The following is a 15986-nucleotide window of genomic DNA, read 5'->3' on the forward strand; positions in this document are numbered from 1 at the left end:
GCGATACGTGGCGTCAGAAGTGTGTGAAGACTCCATCACCGTGGGCATCGTGCGGCACCACGGACGCATCATGTATGTGGGCGACGTGCGCAACGTGACCCCCAAACACGTAAGTGACATCCATCATGTAGCCTATGTGGGCGACGTGGTAACCATCCGGTCACGCCAACTCACGTTTGTGCTTTGTTACTACGAGACCGTCTGGTCCTCTGCCAATCAGGGGCCTGCCTCGTAGTTCACATCGTAACCGGCCAATCAGAACGCCACTGGCAAAACAGTAATGTTAAACTCGACAGTAATGTCAACGTTCGTCGAGTTTAAACAGCCCTATGTGCATTTAATTGCAGAAACAGACTCGATAACGACAATTAAACAAGAACAGGAGAATGCAACAACGGTGTTTCTCTGCGGATTTCACAGAACGAAACAGGATGTGAGTTCATGGATGTGGATGGTTTTTACCAGGCAGAGCTTCTGGCTTTTGTAGTTTTTTATTGTGTCTCCATCTTGTGGTGCTCAGCACTCACTGCATGGTGTTTCCGCACTGCACTTCCCAGAGATGCACTTGTGTGACTATTGTGCTTGACAAAGCCCTTCTCTTGATGCTGCTGCTGACTCGTTGTGTTGTTGTGTCAGATTCAGGACTGGGGACCGTTTGACCTGGTGATAGGAGGAAGCCCCTGCAATGACCTGTCCATAGTCAACCCCGCACGGAAAGGCCTCTACGGTAAGAGTGAGTGTAGACGTCACTGGGGCTGACCAGTCCACCCACAACATAACACCGTCCAACACCAGTCCACCCACAACATAACACCATCAAACACCAGTCCACCCACAACATTAACACCGTCCAACACCAGTCCACCCACACATAACACCATCAAACACCAGTCCACCCACAACATAACACCGTCCAACACCAGTCCACCACAACATAACACCATCAAACACCAGTCCACCCACAACATAACACCGTCCAACACCAGTCCACCCACAACATAACACCATCAAACACCAGTCCACCCACAACATAACACCGTCCAACACCAGTCCACCCACAACATAACACCATCAAACACCAGTCCACCCACAACATAACACCGTCCAACACCAGTCCACCCACAACATAACACTGTCAAACTCTAAAAGGTCACTCAGTAGAGGCACCGCTAACACACACACACAACATGCACACTCTCACACACACACACACACACACACACACAAACACACACACACACACACACACACACACACACACACACACACACACACACACACACTCACACACACACACACACACGCACACACACTCACTCACGCACACACATGACAGAACACATGGCCCCCTATCAATGGCCTTAGGCGCTAAAACTGGCGTTCAATGCAAAAAAACGTGCCTTGCGCCTGCCTCGGGAAGATAGCAACATGGTTTTAGGCCCCGAAATGCGCTTTACACCAAAGAGGCGTGGCGCAGTGCCAGAATGGGCGTTTCGGCCTTAAATACCGGCCTAACGATATCTTCCCCCCTGGCGTTAATTTAGCGCTTAGCGCTTTTCAAAACCAGGCCTTATTCAGTGCGCCGGTTATATTACTGTGCGTAATTGCGCGGAGCTTTCCTCTGCCATCTCACTCTCTCTCCCCCCCTCGCTCTCTCTCACTCCCTCTCTCGCGCGTCAGACAGGCACAATGACCGATGAAAAAAAGTTATTATACCGTAGTTTTGAGCCCCTGTCATTCAGAGGTTGTTGCATCATCCTACCTGTGCGCTCCCCGACCAAAGCCACACATGTGAAATCTCCCAGCATGCATTGAGGCTAATACATTTCGACAAGAAATATCAACCAAATCAGCCTAAATAGGCTAAGTGGTAGATATAAATAATATGTATATTAACACAAGATGCACTTCTGGAACATTTCAATATTGGCCAAAATAAAACATAAAAATGAAAACACAACCCTATGTGAAACATATATGTAATCCAGGTGGTATATATATCCCTCGCAAAGTTAACGTGATATAGATGAGTGACAGCCGTAACATGGTTCTACTGTGATGTCCGCTCCAATTAGACTTTGCTTACTTCACATGTACTTTTACAATAAAAACACATTTATGAAATGACTTTACATAATGTAGGCTATATTTATATGCATCATTTAGCCTGTGCAGCAGGTCATCTACAAGTTATAAAACTACCTGCCCTGAATGAGCCGATTGGGGGTGCTTGTTCACTATTGTGAAAGTTATGTTTACAACATAAAGATCATGGAAATGGATGCTATCAGGAATGTCACCGATAGTTAACGTTCTATATTGTAGGCTACAGGGAGACCGCATCAGCCCTGCTGAACAGATCTGTATTTGCCTGGCTGTAGGTTGAATTGTTTTATTCAGGCTATGATCTGTGATGTGCTGAGATATCGAAATTGGCATGAAGAGATGACAGCATGCAGCCAAAACCCGGACATGGATCAAGTGGATCGGAGCTTCGAAAGGAAGAATGTCATTGAGTAACTGCAGTTCACCAATGAGCAGGTTGTGCATAATTTTACGCTTAAAAGGTTTGGTTATAATGCTTAAGGCCGCGTGTAGCGCCGACACCAAAATATCGAGTGCGCCGGTCCACGCCCACTAATCTGTGCTGCGCCTGGCGCTAACCGCTGTTTAAGGCCGTTGCAACGATAGAGCCCATGATCTCCTGGTGGAGATAACAACAAATATTGCATTCCACACACACACACATTTCTGAAAAAAGTAAAAAGGCAAACTACGCTGGCGATAATTAGAAGAACCTTTTCAAAATGTAATGCATTGGATACATTCTGGTCAACAAAGGATATTTTGTATAATTGTAAATCTGATTTATGATCATTTGTGAAATTATTGTCATTTTAAATAATTGTGGTATTTATTTATTTATTTATTTATTTATTTATTTATTTATTTAGTCATTCATTTATTTATTGTATGGTTGTTTGTTTTGAGTTGTGGAGGATTCATATCCTGTCCCAGAAAAAATATATCTAAAAATATAAATTTCAATAAATGTATACTAAGATGCACAGGTTAGCGTAGCTAGTTAGCTAACTAACTTTTGGTTAGTTTAAAGCAGGAATGCTGACCTCCTTCTCCCTCATGCCCCCCCCCCCCCCCCCTTCCTCAGAGGGCACAGGCCGGCTGTTCTTTGAGTTTTACCGGCTGCTGCACGAGGCGCGGCCCAAGCCGGAGGACGAGCGTCCCTTCTTCTGGCTGTTTGAGAACGTGGTCGCCATGGGAGTCAGCGACAAGAGAGACATCTCCCGCTTCCTGGAGGTCGGCTGAACGCCCTCACACACGCATACAGTGTCACACACTCAGACAAATGCATGCACCACCAATGGAAATAATAATAATAATAATAATAATAATAATAATAATAATAATAATAATAATAATAATAATAAATATAGCCGCAAGTGGCAATACCAGGGGTTCAAGCCTATTGCTCCCCGAAGGGGCTTGAATATCTGTCATATCTGTCATTGGGCCAAATTTCAGGCATTGGCCCAGTGGTATGGATGGTTAAAAAACAGGAAATGAGGTGTTGGTTGTATCGCCAAACTTTGGTAGATTGGTATATTTTTATGCCGCCGCCGGCGATAGCCAGGCCGGAGGCATTATGGATCCGGGTTGTCCGTCCGTACGTCCGTCCGTACGATGTTTGTTAACGCGATATCTGAGGAACACCTTGACGGAATTTCATCAAATTTGCCTCAAACATCGACTTAGACTCAAGGATGATCTGATTAGATTTTGGTGGTCAAAGGTCAAAGGTCAAAGTCACTGTGACCTCTCGAACGCCATTTTCAAGCTTGTTAACGTGATATCTCAGGAATGCCTTGACGGAATTTAATCAAACTTGTCTCAAACATCGACTTGGACTCAAGGATGAACTGATTAGATTTTGGTGGTCAAAAGTCAAAGGTCAAGGTCACTGTGACCTCTCAGATGCCATTTTCCAGCTTGTTAACGCAATATCTCACGAATGCCTTGACGGAATTTCATCAAATTTGCCTCAAACATCGCCTTACATTTTGGTGGTCAAAGTTCAAGGTTACTGTGACGTCTCACACACCCAATTTCCAAGCTCTGTAACGCAACATCACAGGAACGCCTTGACGGAATTTCTTCCAATTTGCCTCAAATGGCGATTTGGACTCAAGAATGAACTAATGGCGGAGGCGTAAGCCCGCCTTGCGGTCGTTCTAGTTTTGTTTCTGAGTAGTGGGTGAGTTTTCTAGCCTAGGTGCAAAATTTGGTTACTGTGGGCCTAAGGGTTTCTGAGATATAGACAGTTTTATGGAAGGAAAGAAGAAGAAGAAGAAGAAGAAGAAGAAGAAGAAGAAGAAGAAGAAGAAGAAGAAGAAGAAGAAGAAGAAGAAGAAATAAACATAGTTTATTAGGGGTTCAAGCCTATGGGCTTGAACCCCTAATAATACACTTTATTTATATAGCACATTTCAAACATAAAATGCCAATCAATGTGCTTTACAGAAAGATACGAGTGGAATAAAATGACAGTAAAACACAAAACAACAGTAATAGCAATACAATGAGAAAAGCATATCATAATAAGCATACGAATAAATGACAAGAAAACGGTACAAATTAAAATACAGTACATAAAAGACAGTTCCTAAGAGAATGAAATAGACAAATATAGTGATGAGTGATGTTGAATGGGATGATAGTCACAGAGAGCTTTGCTGCCCTCTGGTGGCAGCAGGAATACAACCGTCATGACCCACATTAAAAATGACCCTATTTCAGTATGAGATAAGATAATATTATGTGCTAAGCTAGTATGTGCCACGTCGTCGGGGTTTTGATGGTGCAACCCCAGTCTTTCTTGTAGAAATAGTAGTTGAAATACCATTAAATTATCAAAAAAATAATGAAATAAAAGAGTTTTCTGTAATGGCCATGGCATTTGAGTTTTGAGTGGTGTATCCCACACAGGGAGAGTCAGGGAATTGGGATAAATGGGCCACTTGACAGGATTATAGCAGAATGTATTGTCCGACTTTCATGCATTTATTGCATTAGACGGCTTTTAGCCAATGGAAATCAGACTGAAAATCAATATTAACACTGGAAGAAAGAACCAGGAAGAAAGAACCATTTTATGGGGCCATTTACTAGTTTCTCGCACTCAAAATCAAACATCGTCTCTCTTAATGACCACTGGGTGGCTGAAGCACCTCATTTGACGTACTGACGCAGTGCTCATTAAAAGGGGAGATTTTGAGTGCTAGAAACTACATACCCAGTCATCACCATGTCTTGAGATGTCTTAAGACGTGTCTTAAGACACATTTTTCAAGACATCTTAAGACGTCTTGAAAATTGAAGACATGTCTATAAGACGCGTCTATAGACATGCGTCTTAAGATGTCTCGAGACGTCTTAAGATGTCTTGGAAATATCAACGTCCCGAGATGTCTTGAGATGTCTTAAGACACATTTTTTCAAGACATCTTAAGACGTCTTGAAAATTGAAGACATGTCTATAAGACGTGTCTATAGACATGCGTCTTAAGATGTCTCGAGATGTCTTAAGATGTCTTGGAAATATCAACGTCCCAAGATGTCTTGAGATCACATTATTGCTTTGTTTTTCCCTTTTTAATCCCTTAGTTTTTCATGCCATATATTTACTAATGTGCTTTATTTAGCACATTAGTAATATATGGGATGAAGAAGGATTAAAAAAGGAAAAACAAAACAATGTGATCTCAAGACATCTTCCAACATTATCTCTTCCAACAGACACCGTTGGAACGACACAGATGTAAAGTACTTTTCAACACAAGATATGCAACACATTTCCCACTTAGGGGGGAGGGTATTAAGAATAAATGGTGGGAAGAACTGAACTGTTGAACTGAATTGATATTGTAAATGTTATTAATGTATTCTTGCACTTCTCTTCTTATGAGAAAATAATTGATAACAAAAAAAGGATATGCAACACATTTCAACACATCTAAATGTTAGTAAATATACAGTACTACTACATTATATTATTATTATAACAAAATAATAACAAGACATGTACAATGTAGTCATGAGTATGTCAGCATTTTATTATTAAAAATGTATATAAAAAGCCTACATAGATACAACTCTGTAGATAAATGTACATTGTTCTGTAGTACAAAAAATAGCTACTGTATTGAGTGTGAGTGGAGAACGTACAGTTCTTACATGCTATAGTATCTGGAGAAGTTGTCCTATTTTCAGCAGCTTCACATTATTGGCCATTGGTACCAGTTGATTTTAGTCCCTATTCCAGCATGTTGTCTGGGTTGCCAAAAGTGGGAAACAAAGCGTTGCTCCCTCTTTAAATTCCTCACAGTCTGCAAGGGGTTCTTCTCTCTACTGGCTGCAACACCCTTCACACAGAAGCTGTGGATTATCTTAAAACAAAAGACTTCCATATCCAAATCCTAATAGTCAACAGCAACATAGTGCATAAGAATATACATACTTGCGGATCAAGTTATTGTGCAGGTGAGGGGGTGGGTGGGACAGGTGAGGGGAAGGGGTGGGGCAGGGGCTGGTGGGCACAGTAGTCTGAACAGTGATGGCCGCTGACAAAGAGGGGCGCCTGCGCCACTCCACCGCAGCGTTGGGTGGTGGTGATCTTTCCTCTCAGCTTCCTCTTCTCTGCAACACAGAGCCAGCCTCCCTCATGCTTGTAGGGGTCCCCTCCTTCAGAACAACAAAAAGGAAACTCACTAACAGTAGTAATAATAATAATAATAATAATAATAATAATAATAATAACCGCCTAGTAATGTATATGATGAACAAACTAGTAGAGATGCATTATTAATTTCACTCCAAATCAGTTTATAAATTCATACAATTTGATCACTTTCAGTTGCAGCACAAAATGCTGTCAAACAGACAGCAGACATAGTAGCTAGCCAGGTGTCTTAAGACACTGTTGACAGACACTTACAAGTTACAACCATAAAACTATGTTTTAAGTTAAAATAACTGAACAACACAAAACAAATATTGCCAAACCAAAAATGCATGCAGTTGCAGTCAACCCACCTTCATGACTACAAAATGTCATTCAACATACAAACGTCACTGTTAAATAGCACTCAATCGCTAGCCGTTAGCGTACAGTGCTAACCTAGCTTATTCAGCTAAACGGACCATTGAAACACAGAAATGGCACACTAGAACATGAATAATGGTTTGGTTAGCTTACCTACATTACCATGGATAGATGTAGCTGCTCGGTGACACGTGACTCATCTTGAAAATAATAATATTATGTAGAAGTAAATCCACTGGCAACGCTTCTTCTGCCATCTACAATGGTGTACCAGCCCACCCGGTACGAGTGCAGCGCGAGCTCAGACCTAGAACAGCCGAGACAGCTTTCTGCATTCTTCTTCTTTGGAGTTTCATGGCGGTTGGCAACATTAAAGTTGCATTACCGCCACCTACTGGATTGTAGCAGTTTCACAGTACAAACTATGCTTCCAAAAGGCTGTTGTAACTTGTAACTACCTTGAGTAGACCACACACACACACACACACACACACACACACACACACACACACACACACACACACACACACACACACACACACACACACACACACACACACACACACACACACACACCAAACAGCAATAGACCCTTTTCACAACAACCATTTTGAGGTGGTAAAGCAGGTGTAACCATACCATTAATGATGGTTCCATTCCATTCAGGTGTCCCAGTGCCAGTAGCCCTCATCAATGTTATTGGTTACACCTGTTTTACTTCCTACTTTACCACCTCAAAACGGTTGCTGTGGAAAGGGCTATGGGTCATGGTATGCATATATTTGGAATGTGTTACATATCAATATAAATTAGTCCAATTTAAAAAAGGCAAAGTTATGTCTTAAGATATGCAGTGTCTTAAGACACAGGAAATGTCTTAAGATATTCAGTCTTGAAGACACAGAAAATCGTATGTCTCAAGATGTGCACTTTCATGTCTTAAGACATAGAAAATGTCTTAAGATATTCAGTCTTGAAGACACAGAAAATCGTATGTCTCAAGACGTGCACTTTCATGTCTTAAGACATAGAAAATGTCTTAAGATATTCAGTCTTGAAGAGACAGAAAATCGTATGTCTCAAGACATGCACTTTCATGTCTTAAGACATAGAAAATGTCTTAAGATATTCAGTCTTGAAGACACGGAAAATCGTATGTCTCAAGACGTGCACTTTCATGTCTTAAGACATAGAAAATGTGTCTTAAGATGTTCAATGTCTTCAAGACACAGAAAATCTATCTCTTATGTCTCAAGACGTGCACTTTCATGTCTTAAGACATGACTGCATGTCTTCAGTTTAAGTCTCAAGGTGTCTTGAGACATCTTGACCATACAAAATGTCTCAAGACATCTTGGTTTTGGTCACTAAGACATCTTAAGACGTCTCAAGACGATGGTGATGACTGGGTATGTAGCAAAGGTAATCGTTGCACTTGCACTGGTGTAAGATATGATATGGCCCATGCATGTTTACTTAAGAGCCACAGTGGGAACCCTAAGGATAATAAAATAAGGACATAATAACCTCACATGTCAGACCCCTACAGTATCTGAAATGCTCTACACTACAGTAGCATTGTGTTAAGCTTTACGGGCCAGTAGACCGCTGTCCATTCACTCTCCTACGTAACAAGGAAGAAAAAGAATAAGGCCTCTATCTTCCCAAAAGCGCTAATTTAGCGTTTGCGCTCGTTTAACGCTGTGTGCAATGCAAATTGGGGGCGGACACAAGCGCATGCCTGTTATAATTGTACTGGGCATTGGCTGCCACAAGCCAAAGCAGGTGTTTCAGCGCTAAAATGTGGTGATAGATGGCATTATGCTATCGTCAGCAGCGCGCAATTACTTTGCGCTAAGAGCTTTGAAAAGGACCTCTTACGTGCAAATACCTCTCTGCGCTGGGCGCTCTGCACGGAGATTACGGCTGCACTCCCAGCGCAGAGAGGTATTTGTGCAGTGGAAAGTGGAATTCCTTTTGGATATGTCATTACGCACAGCCTTGCCACGCCAAGACATCAAATTATGCTGCTAAAATTGGGTATTAGCAGATAATTCAGTGAGGCAATCAACTATAACTCACTGAGAAACTTGTATCACATCGCAAAGAGGGAAATGAATTGAGAACACTTGTGGGACAATGGACATAGGCTATTTACCTTCATAACCTGGAGGGTCATTGGCACCACAGACGATCTGTCAATAAGCTCCCTCTGTCCTCGCACGAGTGAGTACACTCTATTACGCATGGAGAGAATGACAGCATATTGCATGCCTCGCGCAAACAGCCATTGCGAGATGGGAATGTGATTGGTTTTCATTGACGTAATGCCCAGCCTTGCCTGGCCACACCTGTGAATAATTCTGGTAGTTAAGACCGCCCAAATCCCGTTTGCGCAGGCATTTTGGGGCGCAGATGATTTTTCGCAGAATTGGCACGGCTCTCATTTGCGCTTGCGACAGGTGCCGTGAACGTTTCCGCATGGCCGCCGAGAATTGCATCCCCAACATATTTCGGGGCTGTTTTAACTTAGAAATCAGGGAGGTCACGTCTACCAGACAATTATATCACTTTGAAACAGTTACATTTCTGTATAAATCTTTACAAGTATGCTCCCATGAGGTGGGGATGTTTTTTTTGCTGCTCGGCGGGGGAGCAAAACTCGGCAGAACACCTGGCGGACGGTGCAAGGCGGAATGCTATCGTCCGTGCCTTAAGGCACGCGCAAACAGTGCGCAAAGCGCTATTTAGGGATAGCGCCTGTCGGAAGATAGAGGCCTAAGTGTCTGCGACTGACGGAAGCCACTGTGTCACTCTGCTGCCCCCTACAGTCTAACCCAGTCATGATCGACGCCAAGGAGGTCTCTGCTGCCCACCGCGCTCGATACTTCTGGGGAAACCTGCCGGGCATGTCCAGGTGAGACACACACACACGCACGCACGCACACACACACACACACACACACACACACACACACACACACACACACACACACAGCTTCACTTAACTCCAAACCTAACTTGAAACTAGATTTCATTTCAAAAAGTGCTTTGAATGTCAGTAAGTTATTGATACAGTAGATGGGATATCATTACTGTACAGCTCAGTAAATGATGATACCAGTACCCTTAAAGTGACACCGATACCAACAGAGCTCAACAGTCACGTGACGTCTCAGCCCCGGAAGAGAATTCCCCTTCATTTTCTCCATCGACATTTAGAGAAAATCCTTATATAACCAGTTGAAGGCTGGAACCAAGCCAACCAGTGACCTACTGAATCATGAGTGACCATAAAACATTTCACTTTGAGCAAAAAACTAAAATTAAAAAGCGGGAAATATATATATATATTTTTTTTTTCCCCCACCCGGTTTTTATTTGTTGTTTTTGCTGGAGACGTCACGTGACTGTTGAGCTCTATCCACCTTTACACCCGTCTGTAAACGATGCTTTAAAGCTGCAGGCGAACGGAGCAAATCAGGTCCAGCTTGGCAAAAATCTCATCCATAAATATCCAGAGTTGCTCAAAGAGCAACAGAAATAGCGGATGTGATGGATACAATTATTACATTCCCTCAAATAAGTCGTCAAACCAGTCTTATTTATTGTGACAAGCAACCCCCCCCCCTCAGTTGCAGCTTGCAGCTTTCCTCATTAATGACGAGGAAATGCGCAAGCTGCAACAATCAAGTCACGTTAAACCGGACATTGTACCCATAATTATTTGACAGCGGGGCATTCAAAAATAAAGTGGATCGAGTATTTCATTCTATACTTGTATTTGTCTCTTTCAGACGCCACATCACATCCGTGTAGTTTAGCCACACTTTGGACCGTTTGGGGGCATCTCGGCACGCTGAACTGCCAGCTCCGTCACGTCACATACACCGCGCTCAAATCCACCACCACAGACTGCATGGGTTGTAGCTGCTGCGGTAGTGGGCCAATCACACGTCACATTAAATCGAAGAACACTTGCCTTCATTGGCTGTGAGCAAAACGATACAAATAGTGAATGGAGAGGTTTGGCTACTACTTAGTACTTCAGTTATTTCAGTCGATACCTTCATTGAGGATGGATAATCAGGCCTAGATATGAGAACGGTGTCGTGGGCAGGCTTTGAGTTCTGAAGAGAATCTGCTGATTGGATTGAACTGACAGTGAGGTGCCTCCAACCTTGACACACACTCACATTGACTCATTTTTGTCCCTTCTTTGTTTCCATACCTCTTTGTCCAGACCTCTGTCCGCCATGGCTAATGACAGACTGGATCTACAAGAGTGCCTGGAGCATGGGCGCACAGCCAAGGTACACACCTGTGTGTGTGTGTGTGTGTGTGTGTGCGCGTGTGTGTGTGTGTGTGTGTGTGACTTGTCACTAAAAGTCCATGTTATTCATCTCAGCAGCGGACGAGGCATGTCCTCACACTAAAACAGCTGCAGACGTTGAAGGCTGCTTATTCACGGCCAGTGTTGGGCGTAACGCGTTACTGTAATCACATTACATTTGTCTGTAACGAGTAGTGTAACGCATTACGCTTCCTAAAATCCAATAATCACATTACAGTGACTAAATCAAACACTTATGTCGTTACTTGCGTTGTTACAATTCTTCAATGATCTGATTGAATCTGCAGGATTATGTAGGGCGGAAAAAACATCAAACGTGCAGTGCTTTTTCATGTGCAACACAACAGCTGACTGTAAAAGAAAAAAGACAAGACGCTAAGTGCTAGAATGGATGGGCTGGAGGGACAGGAAGGAGTGACGATTGGTTGGTTCAGGCCAATCAGGGCCTGAAACAAATGCACATTACTTTGAATGGGTTGCACGAAAAGACAGGACGAAAGGACGGTAAAGTGTTCAAGCACCTCTCCAAACGCAACATGCTAACACAAAGCTAAAACATGCTAACACAAAGCTAAAACATGCTAACACAAAGCTGTAGCGAAAGACCCAGAAGAATAGCAAGCGCTATGATAACATTAGCATTTATTATATGGAGGAGGAGAGTTTGTGCAGATGAAAAGTACAGCAGACACATCCAAATTTTGCTAGCTCTGATCAGGACTGAAGTTATTTAAAAGATTTAAGAGAGAGAAACATTATGGTAATATTATACCGAAAAATACGACACGCCATTAGGGGACACTTTTGTCCCCAAATAGTAATTTAAGGCTTAATTATTTAACACAGTTAAAAAGATAAGGCTGGTGTTTTTGAATGCATCGCTTACCGTCAACAAATCCTATGAAAATAACAAAATCAGCAAGGATTTTGTTTTGCCAACAAGTCTCGTCCCTGTAGCCCAGTGCCCATTGCAGCTCTGTCCCAGAAGCCATAGAACTTTGTATTGTATAAAAAAAATTATAACAAAAAATACTAATACAGTTTTTAAATAAAAACATCTATGGGCAGCATATTTCATCATCGCGATGCCCCGAGCCAGCCGACTTTTTCCTCAAACAACTTCATGAACTGCCCTTAAACACTTAGGGCCCTATTCTCCCACAGGCCTTCGGCACTAAAACGGGCCTTAACCGCAAAAAAACGTGCCTTGCGCCTGTTTTGGGACGATATCAATATGGCTTTACGCTGCCAAATGCGCTTTAGGCCGAATGGGCGTGGCGCAGTCCCAGAATGGGCCAAAGTGGGCATGTCGGCCTTAAATCTCGGCGTACTGATATCTTGGCACCTGCCTTAAATTTAGCGCTTTGCGCCTTTGAAAACCAGGCCTATTCAGTGCGCCAGTGCTCTTCTGCTGCCTCTCCCCTGTCACCCTTCTCTGTCTCTCTCTGAAACCAGGCCTATTCAGTGCGCCAGTGCTCTTCTTCCTCTTCTCTGTCACCCTTCTCTCTCTCTCTCTGACTCCCTAGCTTAGACAGGCACAACACACTTCCCATATAGGAAAAATAAATTGTAAGTTGTCTGGCCTGTCCCAGCATGCATTGTGCTTCTCCATTTCGCTACTAAATAGCAACCAAATGAGGCGAAATAGACATAAAAGGTCAATCTAAATTAATGTGTAATGGTAACACAACCTGCAATTGTACACATTTCAATATTGGACCAAATAAAACATCGAAATGAAACACCACCCTATGTGAAACATATATGTCCTCTTGAGCCTATATATACCCTGTGTGGATTTAACGTGATTTAGATAAGTGACAGCGGAACGCGCTGCGGAACGCCTTCTACTGTCATGTGCTATACTGTGATGTCCCCAATAACTTGGCCCAACCTCACATTTAGTTTTACAATAAAAACACATTTATGCAATGACTTTACATAATGTAGGGTATATTTATGTGCATCATCCTTCCTGCAGCAGGCGAGAGAAAATTATATCTTTCTGGACAAACTTTCACCAATCTAATAGGCTATATTTTTCTAGCTGATGCATTTGGAACATTCTTTTCACTTTGATCTTGCTATAGTGTAGCGTATTTACATGCTTGCAGTATTTCAACTGCAGTTAGATTGGTTTGAGAAGCATAATAATATGGAATAATAGCCTATAATGGAGACAGCAGACTGGATGAAGGGAGGGGGGGGGGGGGGGGGCAGAGCGCCTGGCTTTCGTCAGGTTTTGCGGGACCAGTGGAATTGGAGCTAAAAAGGCAAGCGTGCGATTCGTTTATTGCACTTATCCAATGAGCATGACGGTGCATAATTTTACGCCTAAAAGGCGTGGTTGTAATGCTTTGGGCTGCGTCTAGCGCCAGCACGACGATATCAAGTGCGCCTGTCCACGCCCACTGCTTTGCGCTGTGGCTGGCGCTCGGCCTAGAAACTGCGCCGATGCAACGATAGGGACCTTAATCTCAGGAAAGTAGTTCCGTAACACCGGAAATAGTCCCCGGCAACGTAACCAAGAATTAGTTCCCATTTGAATTTGATTTGGTAAAATAACTACAACAGCCTGACTTTTCATGCTAACAGTTATTGATTTTTTATTTATTGAATCTATGGCTGCGTTCCGATCAGCTAGTGGTTCCCAGCGAAGTGGACTGCACAGGGTATTCAGCCATGTTACTTAAAGAGCATGATGCAGGTTAGACACCACTTTGCATTAATATGTGGGACTTTTATGTAGCAATTAGGATTCTCTTTTGTTTTCCCCACACACACACACAGTAGCTGCATCTAGACTGGTTTTTGTGAAGCATCTGGCACACGCACATAAAAACCCTCAAATCTAGCAATAACACCCGTGATGATTTTAATACACAATAATCAATAAATGTTCCCTCGGAATATTACCTCCGTACGCGACCGTCTGTCCCGGTCTGTCCGCCCGTCGAGAGGCCGCTCACTACAGTACATCACCTCCACTCTGCAGCTAAAACTCCTCCCCTCTGGAGCTGAAACTCCTCCCCTCTGGAGCTGAAACTCCTCCGCTCTGCAGCTAAAACTCCTCCCCTCTGTATCTGAAACTGCTCTCCTCACTCTCCTCTTGAGCTCCAGCGAGTGCCACTTGTGTCCGTCTCTGATGATAAAGTTATCCGCCTCAGAGCATTCTGCAGCCGGCTTACACGAGCTGAGGTGGTCGGTCCCAAATGTATCTTTGCAAATAGGCCTTATTTTGAGAAACAAATTGCATATTGGGGGTCAACTAGTTTTTACTACTATTTGGGGGGGAAATGGAGCGGAGTTTTCTTTTTCTCCCGTCAATGCCGAAATGCATTCTGGGCAGTGTCAAACTATCGTACCAGACAGAGGGTCAAAATGCTATTGGTTTTGCTGGTAAATTATCGTACTGGTGTTTTGGAAAGTTTTCTGCTGTACACATTGACTGTATATTATTATTATTACAGTAAGTACAGTAGCCCGAGTGAAGTCACAAGTGTTATCTGCACAGATGGCATTTTTTTAACATGTGCATTATAATGCCACCTTTTTCTCTATATTTCTGCCCTGGGGGCATGTTTTAATTTAGTTTTTGTTTTTTGGGGGTCTTTTCATAAGAATCTTGAGTCCTAACTGTATTTTTTTTTTTTTTTTTTACCTGCACCACGCTCTGTGCGTGTGTGTGTGCGTGTGTGTGTGCATGTGTGTGTGTGTGCGTGTGTGTGTGTGTGTGTATGTGTGTGTAGTTTGAGAAACTGCGCACGATAACGACGCGCTCCAACTCGGTGAAGCAGGGGAAAGACGAGCACTTCCCCGTCTACATGGACAACAAGGAGGACATCCTCTGGTGCACCGAGATGGAGAGGTACAGCCGTGTGTGTGTGTGTGTGTGTGTGTGTGTGTGTGTGTGTGCGTGTGCGTGCGCGTGCACGTGTGCGTGTGCGTGCGCATGCGTGTGTGCGTGCGTGCATCTTGCCTGGGCCGAGGGTTCCCTGTTCTTTCTCAGAACTTCCTGGACCACATGACATAAAAAGCAATAATGATAGTGATAGTGGTAGTGATAGTGAGACGATGGCAAAACTGTTCCAAATGACATCACGATGACATCATTTGGACCAGGAAGTTGTGTGTGTGAACGGGGAGCTCTCGGTCCAGGCAAGATGGAGGAGGAGGGAAGTTAAGCATTGTTTTGTGATGATACAAAGCTGGTTGAACATCTGCAAAGTGGTCCTTTAAGCTAAGCTGGATGAATTGAATGATTGACTATCTCTGATGTCATACCAGTTCTCATATGATCTAATTTGTTATATATTGCTTGCATACATCTTAATCTTTTTTTTATATCGTACATGTTGTGACTCCAATTTTGTTTGTATTTTTGTTTGTATCAAATCCAAGCACGATTTTAACTGATGCCATTCCTAGCGTTTTAGCACAAGCTTTTGGAAGAGTTCCTTGCCAAATTCCCCCACAGGGATTATTCAATTTCCATCCAATCCAACCTAATCT

The 15986-nt window shown here is 43.1% G+C and overlaps 1 protein-coding gene across 1 annotated transcript in view; it reads left to right on the forward strand.

The window, feature by feature from the left end:
- Window positions 1–3266: 3266 nt before the first annotated feature.
- Window positions 3267–15986, forward strand: part of LOC310782689 (dihydropyrimidinase-related protein 5-like) — a gene marked incomplete at its 3' end in the record, with an annotated part of 75185 nt that continues 62465 nt past the window's right edge. The window contains exons 1-3 of the mRNA XM_083643414.1: window positions 3267–3318; window positions 9952–10037; window positions 11364–11433. Of these exons, the coding sequence (XP_083499540.1) occupies window positions 11384–11433 (50 nt within the window). The 5' untranslated portion in view covers window positions 3267–3318; window positions 9952–10037; window positions 11364–11383. The remainder of the gene's footprint in view (window positions 3319–9951; window positions 10038–11363; window positions 11434–15986) is intronic.

This window comes from Poromitra crassiceps, assembly GCF_964638095.1.
Source record: "Poromitra crassiceps genome assembly, chromosome: 9".
NCBI classification, from domain to species: Eukaryota; Metazoa; Chordata; class Actinopteri; order Beryciformes; family Melamphaidae; genus Poromitra; species Poromitra crassiceps.